The 9,106-nt window shown below is 35.5% G+C and overlaps 2 protein-coding genes across 2 annotated transcripts; both read right to left on the bottom strand.

Moving 5' to 3' along the window:
• Window positions 1-4,314: 4,314 nt before the first annotated feature.
• Window positions 4,315-6,112, bottom strand: LOC143612901 (isoleucine N-monooxygenase 2-like). The gene is made up of 2 exons (XM_077086759.1): window positions 5,049-6,112; window positions 4,315-4,950 (listed from the first exon to the last, which is right to left on the bottom strand). The coding sequence occupies exons 1-2, from the start codon at window positions 5,973-5,975 to the stop codon at window positions 4,315-4,317; spliced, it is 1,563 nt and encodes a 520-aa protein (XP_076942874.1). The 5' UTR covers window positions 5,976-6,112.
• A 1,722-nt stretch (window positions 6,113-7,834) lies between these two features.
• Window positions 7,835-8,803, bottom strand: LOC143612899 (uncharacterized). The gene has a single exon (XM_077086757.1). It carries the CDS (start codon window positions 8,801-8,803, stop codon window positions 7,835-7,837), a length of 969 nt encoding a protein of 322 aa, XP_076942872.1.
• Window positions 8,804-9,106: the final 303 nt, after the last annotated feature.

A 9,106-nucleotide genomic window follows, 5' to 3' on the forward strand; every position in this document is an offset into this window, starting at 1 on the left:
CTTTTAACATTTTTGGGATGTAACACGTTACCATGTTTCTCATATGTTTTTTCTCTTTGGTTACCAATCGATTCGCAACAATCTCGTGCATGTTAATAATAATTCTTTCATATTGTTTATGATGACTATACGTGAATATGTGCAATGTGTTAACTATTTTAATGGTGATTACTTGCAAAAACACAAACCCAAGTGGGAGGGTCTAATGAAACGTACCTACACTACCTATCATTTAACTTCGGTTGTAAATAATGGTGGTATCATTATCATTCCCCTAGGTTGGGGCGCTATTGGTTAGTTGCATTCTATTTCTTATGATTGATTATAATGCATTCATGATATGTGAATCAACAAATATTTTATGTTATATGTATATCAACTTATGAAATCTCACCAACATACGTGTTGACAAAAAAAATTTATTTTAAACATTTTACAGGTTGAATCGATGATGTGTTAAGGACGAAGAAAACTAGTCGAACTTAGGATATTATTAAGTAAACTTTTATTTTTTATCCGATGAAATGTTATTTGTTATTTAATTATGAAAATTGTGTACTTGCTACTTTATGAAATGGAATAAATGTATTTATTGACACTTTATTAGTGTTACGAGCTTATGAGCAATTTTGCGTACTACCGTGACGTATTCCACTAATTAAATCTGGGGGTGTTACAACAGGATATATCCTTGCTCATCGTGATACGTGAATAATTATAGGGATTCTGATTTCAGAGTTGGGTCGTGCTACGCGATGGATATCTTCCTTTCCCGTCACGACACGCAACGCAGGTGCAGACGCAAAAGTTGTTTACCAAGTTAGTTTGATTCACCGAATCGCCTCCAAAATTGTTTATGTATTGATTAACCGACTCTAGAATGTTCCTATGGCATATTCCTCGAATTCCCCTCAACATACTCATTAAGACATGTTTTAATTGGTCAAAATCCATACACTTTCTCTTCAAGTTAGGTTTTCTAACTTAATTAGCAAGCTAAACCGTTATATGATTAATTACTATAAATACAAACGTCCATAGCCTCTGTTCATTTATTCCCAACTCTCAAAACTCTTCTACAATCATGATATCTTCATCAATTTTGGTGTTCTTCAACCTATGATCAATCTTCAGGGTATGTGTTAGTTGTTTAATGTAGTTTTCAGTTTTTGAATCAAAAACCCTCTACCAAATTAATTTATTTGAGGCATTTGAGTATTCAATTTCAATCAATTGTTAGAGTTAGGGTTTATGTTCAGGAATTGATATTTTTTGTTTAATTCTTCATCTAAATGTTTTAAGTCAAAACTAATCTTAATAAAACTCGTTTTTACATATTGAGTTTGTTGGAAGCAAATCCAACCTAGTTTCGGGTTCGAATTCGATAAAACCAAACCACTCACTTAACTAACGTTAATTCTATAAACACATGTTTTAAGTAAATTAATTAAACTAAAATATTTAAAAGTGACTAATAATATATTTTAACCAAGTTTCATTATTGAAACCAAACTCGACTCGTTAAACTTACTTCTTTCGCTTAAACTCAATTTTAAACTAGTTAATTTCAAAGCTCGATTCAAGCTCGAACTCTTAGCTTTATTTGTTTATTTTTATCGTTCTCTTCAATCATATTCTCAACTTAAATATTTTACCTAGGATTTTTCTTCAAACCAAGTTACCTTCGTTAGCTCTCTTTACAAGTCCGTTTTGCTTGTTTTGCTCGCTTTTGCTTAAAAGGTGAGTACATCATAACCTCTTTATTACGTTTTCACTATTTTTGGGGTGTAGCATATATCTTGTCAAACTATTACATATTTACCCTATGGTTTTAATCTCAATTACGATTCATACTAAATGTTAATGTGTATTATCTTGTCATAATTGTCTTGCTTTACATGCTAATGGTTGAGTGCTTGCATGTTCATTTTGGTTGTCGATGGTGGAAAGTCTAACGCTAATACAAACGCAAGCCTTAGAATTTTGGCTGTGTGCCAATTAGAACAGGATAGTCGACAGTTAACATTCTTTTTTGGCTTTACATTTATGGTGGTTCTCACGTGGCATATGATTCGTATTTTTGCATTATATAATTTACAAATTATTATGATTTCTCACCAACATTCGTGTTGACAAAATTATTTTATACATGCTACAGACTAGTATTTCTCGAGATTGAAGAACACTAGTTGTGGGCTTTTAGGGTATTTAGTATATAGAGTTGTTTGAATATTATTGTAAAATGATTTCGTTGATTATTGGAATGTGTGGACACTATAATATGATACATAATTATTGTCACTCAATAGTGTCATCGAGCTTATGAGCAATCATTAGCCCCGACATATTCCACCTTGAGTTAGGGAGTTACACAAGATCTCATCGTCGTCTTCATCGAAGTCATCAGCAGATAAAACCCATCCAAGAAGGCAGTTGTGACCTTAGGAAACCAATAACCACCAACACCACCAATGATTCCATCGATCTCATGATCGAAGTTATCACCTACCGGCCTCCACATCCTAAAATATCGTCTTTGTCACATCATCTTCTACTACAAGCCATTGTTTCTTAAAAAAAATGAAGATGAAATGGAATCGAGTTCAGGTTTACGCGGATATGAAATTAGTCAATTTAGGGTTTGGGCTGGAATAGCATTATTGTATCAGACCAGTCCGACGAGAGTGTTTTCGTAGATGGGTTGGTTGCCGACAGATGGGTGTGGAAATGGATGAAGATGAGTTATGTAGGGATTGGTTTGATTTTTATCGAATTTATCATATTTGTGGTTGTTAACACGAAAGGTGGAGGCAGGCATGAAGAAGGGTGGGCGTAGTTTGGTCATTTTACACATACTTAAATTTAACAATGTAATGGATTTAGCGGGTAAGAACCACATTAGTAATAAATTTGTAACTATTAGGTTAAAGTTTGTCATGAATCATGCTTAAGTTTTTTCTGCGTTGAAGGCTGAATCGGACAAAGTTGTTAAACACGAGAAAGCTTGCTTAGATAATCAACATGTCTTTCTACCATTTGTCTTTGATACAGTTAGTTTTCTGGCCCCAGAGGCTGTGAAATTTTTTAGTAGGGTTCAGCGTGTTGTCGTACACGGAACCTCTTCAGCTTCTAGGTCTCAAAACTTCGTTTTTAGCAGGATTGGCTTTGCTATTCAAAAGGGGGTTGCGACGCAGCTTGTTGCCCGTTTGCCTGCCACTTTATTATAATCGTTTTATAGTAAATTATATATAAAAAAAATCAAAGTGAAAAAGATTGTTAGAAAAAAAAAACTAAATTATCGTATTGTCCATTTACACCTTATATTACGCATGGGACCATGGCCCGCCAAATTAAAATGCACGACTTTTCAAAATAAATTTACAACCATGAATTTTTTGTGACCAGAATCTTTCGCATGTTTATTTCACGCAAATTGAAGTGACATTATATTAACTTTTTGCATACATATATTATGCATAATATTAATAACACATGAATTATTAAACTTTCACAACTGATTGTTCCATATGAATTATTCCTATATTATTTCCCATAGCGTTATATGAAAAAAAAGTATAGTTTTAGCATGTATCCGAAACTTGTGGCTTAATTAATTTGCATAAAAATTCGAAATTCGTGGCTTAAACTTTCGAATTGCATAACTCACAAATAACCGAAGCTTACGTATGACTATAACTCTTGAATGCCAAAACTATAGCATGACCTAATTTGCGAATGACTTAAGTTACGTATGGCCTTTTAGTTGCGTTTGGCGAAACTTACATATAGCCCTTACTTGCGTATGACCGAACTTTTGTATGGTCTTATTTCCGCATGAATGCCCCAATGAAAGTCCAACTTTAGCACAAAATTATAATTTTCTCATGAGTTAGAATTTTCGCACAAATTAAACTTTCATATAAAATATAAAATTCTTTAAAAAAAGAAAAATGCCCCATAAGTGTGGGGTTACGAACAAAGATAACCGTGAAATTGAATAAAGCTTAACATAAATGATTGAATACGGGTAAAGTTTCAAATAATGGGCACAAATTGTAGTTATTGAAGCCAAATGACATAAGTTGCAGTTTCACATATAGTTATAACTATAATATTATTTAACTATTCTATAGTTATATAGGTTTGGAATACACTTATATCATAACGAGATATATAATGAGACGACGACTCCTATTTATGACATTTTATTCTTCAAAACCCGTACATATTCTCGTTAATATTTTTTATTAAAACTAAATGACCAACTTACACACCCATCAAATCTTACTATTATGCTAGAAATCCTTTGGTTTCTTATCCATATGTAGGGTACATGTACCTAGGCATCCGCGGTTTAGCAATTGCCAAAAGTGGTTTTGCCAAGCAAATATCATCATAACTTTCAACAAGCTCAACGGACCGCTCATTCCCCGGCGCCTCCCATGTGAACCCTTGGACCATCCTTGCTAATAACATTGTTGTCATTGTTGTGCCTAATGTTATTCCCGGACAACCACGTTTCCCTGTGCTAAACGAGATCAACCCCATGCCATTATCCGAAAGTACCACTTGTTTTCCTTCTCCTTGTAGATGTCGATCAGGGTTAAACCGCAATGGATCAGCCCACACATTTGGATTCCTTCCCAACCCATATCGACTTACAATTACATGGCTACCCTTAGGTATGAAGTAACCGGCAACTATAGTATCCATTGTTGAAACATGGGGTGGAAGAAAAGGTGAAATTGGATGCAACCTAAAAGCCTCCTTGATACATGCTTTTATGTAATTGAGTTTCGGTATATCTTGCTCCTCGACTGGCTTTTGGCTACCTACTACATGATTCAACTCATCAACTGCTTTTTTTAGGATCATAGGTTCATTAATCATCTCGCCGATTATCCATTCTACAGCGTTAGACGGATTATCAATTGCGGCCACCATTAGTTCCTTATATTTCATAACACATAAAGATAAACTTTAGAAAAAGACATATCATGCAAACATAACTGTAATGTGTAAAAGCTACATCACATACGAAAACTTAAAATAATTTGGGCTTTAATTTCCTCTGGCGTAAGCTTTGGATTTTCATGTTTAATAAGAATATCAAGCAAGTCACAATTTTCATTTCTAACTCCACTGTTCCACATTTGAATACGTTCATCTACCAATGGGTCTTGGTACTTTCGAACAACTTCAATTGCCATCCTCATTTTCCTTTCATGGCCGTCAAAGTCAGTCTTTCCTCTTAACCATTGGAAGTAATCAGTGATGCAAAATGCATAAAGATGCTTCAGGATGATAAAAAGTGCAGTCATATATTCGGTTTCTTCTTCACCCGGCCCTCCGTCTTCCATTCCTTGCCCAAAGAATCTTGTCCCAAAAATTATGTTCCTCATTAAGTTCCCGCAGAAATGTTGGCTCACAACACGAACGTTTATTAACCCCCCTTTAACGATAGCGTCTTGCTTATCTATTTGATTGCATATGTACCTAAGCAATTGATTGGCTTCTTCGTCACGCTTAGGTTGGAGCCGTTTGTGCATTAGCGGTGAAAGCATCTCGCGAGTAATAATTCTTTTCATCTTTCTCCATTGTTCACCAAAGGGCGAAAATATTGTAGCGAGGTATCCGCCACTTGTCAAATCGGCACACATCATATCAGGCCTTGAAATGAATATTTCATCTTGTTTTTTCAAGATCTCACATGCAATATCTGGTGACGAAACCACAATGACGTGGGTTGATGGCCCTAACCGGGCGCAAAGGATTGGGGTATCAAACTGGTCCATAAGCTTATGGATCCACCGGAAAGTAGGTTTATTTAGGAGCATTTGGATAGCGCATCCGAAAAAGGGTAAAGGGGTTGGGCCAGGTGGTAATGAACGTGAGTTTCTTGAAGATTTCTTCTTTAAAAACCCACCAACAACATATATGAACATGGCAAGAATGAGGATGAAGGTTAGTGACATGGTTACTATGAACTAAAAAAAGATATGAGCATGGGTGTGAATTGGAAAACATGCTCCACGAGGGTTTAAATAATGCCAAGTAGGGGACCATTATAATGAACTCATTTTAGATTGCATTAAGAATTTTATATAGCTTTTTTCCCTTCCCCTCAAACGGACCGTAAGAATACCACGTGTCTATTCATGAGGTGGACGGTTCAAGGTCTATAAAGTGCAAATAATTGTTTTTTAAACGGGATTTTTTTTAATTTATTTTTTAAGTATTTTTTACTTCCGAGAGAATTTCATGAATGGTCATGTGGTTTGAGTAAAACTTTATGTATGGTCCCTAATGTTTAAAACATTCATGCGTAGTCCCTAAACATCAAATTTGGTTTCATTATTGGTCCAAAAAGATAACCCGGTTAACTTTGGGTGTTAAATGTTGCACGTGATGGGTAGTTTGGTCGATCTAATTCTTTCTTCTTTCTGTCTATCCTTTTAGAGTATTCTCATCCCTTCCACTGCTTTAAATCTAAAATTACATAAAAATCATTGTATTTTTTCTCTTTTTTTCCAATTAAATAATACTTTTTATATCTTTATCATTATCTTTTTTCTTTCATTTAGTTATAACCCTTCCAAAAATTATTAAAAGAATTTATAAAATGCTACCAAAACTTTTCAAATATATATAAAGATCACTGCATTTTTCATATTGAAGACAAGTTGAATTTGAAATGGTAGGGTGATGTTGTGAACACTAATTATCCGGGTCCAACTATAATTTATAAAACCAATATTACCCAACAAAATAACCTACTAACAGAGGCCCAACAAGTTAACGCACGTTGCAAGCAAATGGAGAATGAAATTGTAGACAAGAATGAACATGTGTGTGTGAATTATATGATTTCTCGCATCCATTCTTTGTAATACGTTTTCTATTTCCATTTCTCTATGTAACTAGTTCTTACTAATTCAATAAAATAAAAATAAAAAATATGAGCTGATAACTAGGGCCCAACCTAAGGGGGCAGGGTGGTTGACCGCCTCCAGTCCAACACCCCGCTAGGCCTGAATTTGTTTTTTATAAAAAATATTTATATTTTTATTTAAACAAATATGTATTTTAATGTTTAAACACAAGTAAACAAATATGTATTTTAATGTTTAAACACAAGTAAACAATCATTAGCTTTGTGTAGTGGCAAATTTGTTTTACTCTCAACCCAAATGTTGTGTGTTCTACTTTTACTAGAGACATAATTTTATTTTTGCACAATCTAAATCTTAACCAAGTTTGCCCGTTTTAAAATTTAAATGTTAAAAAAAACATTTTACCTAAGGCCCAAAATTTTTTATGCCTTCGACTCAAAAAATTTTAATAAATCTCAAAGACGGACCTGCTGATAACCTCTATAATTCTTAGTGTTGGTATGCTTACTTTTGTTGAATCGTTTTATTTCCACAGGCTAACAAAACATTTTGGTGAATAATCTCAACTATGCAACATACATATTTATTTTTTGTGAACCAAAAAATCAAACTCAAAGCGACACAGCCCTTACACATGTTGTTTTGGTGAGTCCACACGCAAATAAATTATATGATATATTTTTGCAATTTTAACAATTCTCGATTCATAGAATTGGATTTCCATTAATTACAAAAGTATTGCCGGTCTGTTAATGCAAAAGACCTTTGTACATGATATCAACGTTTCACCAAATGTTGAAGACTTTGTTGCCGACAATTTCTTGGAATGGTATGTTTTGCACAAATGTTGAAGACTTTATACCTTAGAGCAATGAAAATGGGTGGGGTGAAACAAGCTAGTGAAACCTTCTCTCTCTGCCACGTCTGCGCTACATCAGCTTTCACATACCCATTTTTACATCCGTGTCATGAGCTTTTTTGTACGTTTGTCGTTTAACGCCGATGGGTTGCGAAAGCGACTTGACAATTGTCGAGTAATCCGGATATATTCCATCGGCAAGGTAATACCCACGCTTGTAAAGCGTCCCTCTAAGCTCAAAAGAGGAGTCCGGGCCCGTCTCGTTGATCCAATCGTCAAATACGGGAGATTGATCAAGTACATTTATGACGTTGTTTGAGCCGGCAACACCAAAAAATGCATGCCAAAACCATAAGTCTTGGGACGCCACCGCTTCTAGAATAATACTAGGATATGGATGATCACCTCGTGCAAACTGACCATGCCACGCAGTAGGACAATTTTTCCAATCCCAATGCGTGCAATCGATGCTACCAAGCATGCCGACAAAACCGTGTTTTTCGGCATGCTTCGCCTGTAACTGTTCAACCTCACTAGCCGTAGGCTTACGTAAATATCTACTACGATACAACAAAACAATAGCTTTAGAGAATTTGTAGACACATGACCTGATGTGTCGACCCGACATCTTCAAATATTCGTCGAGCATATCACTAGCGGTTCCATACGCCATATAACGAATCGCGGCGGTACACTTTTGCAAGGTGGAGAAACCGACTCGACCTCTAGCATCAACCCGTTGGGTAAACCAAGGAACTTCTCGTTCGATGTCGTGTAGTATTCTTAAAAACAACTCACGACTCATTCGAAAATGGGTTTTAAACTCTGAGGCCGTGTAAACACACGGGGTGTTAAAATAGTCGTTTAGTAGTGCTTCGTGCGCAACCGCTCGGTCACGGTTTAAACGTGCACGTCGGGTTTCGTGTCGTATTGACGAACCCGAATCTTCTTGTTGTTGCCACCACTCATTACACCCCGTTGCAAAAGCACAAAACACAGAAGCGTTTTTTTCTTCGCTCGAAGACGAAGAGGAATAAGATGGTGATGACATTTTTAAAAAAATAATAGGGAATTTTTATAGATTTTAGAGAGGAAAATAGTAGTTTTGTGTGTTTGTTTCTATAAAATGAGAAGGTATTTATAGATAAAAAAGGAAATGGAAAAAGTTTTTTTTTTATTTAATAGCCAACGGCTATTTTTAAAAAATATTACCGTTGAATGGGGCCCACATGCATCTCTTTACCAACATCAACATCAACTTTGGCCGTGAAAGAAGTGGCGGAGAGGGGTTGACACCCCCTTCACGGAGGAAGGAGGGGGGGTGTTTCGCGCTCTCACGACGCCAAATGGTGTT

Source organism: Bidens hawaiensis, unplaced genomic scaffold (assembly GCF_021521415.1).
Source record: "Bidens hawaiensis isolate Kalapana, Puna unplaced genomic scaffold, B.hawaiensis_p1.1 tig00036011_1, whole genome shotgun sequence".
In the NCBI taxonomy this organism is placed as follows: domain Eukaryota; kingdom Viridiplantae; phylum Streptophyta; class Magnoliopsida; order Asterales; family Asteraceae; genus Bidens; species Bidens hawaiensis.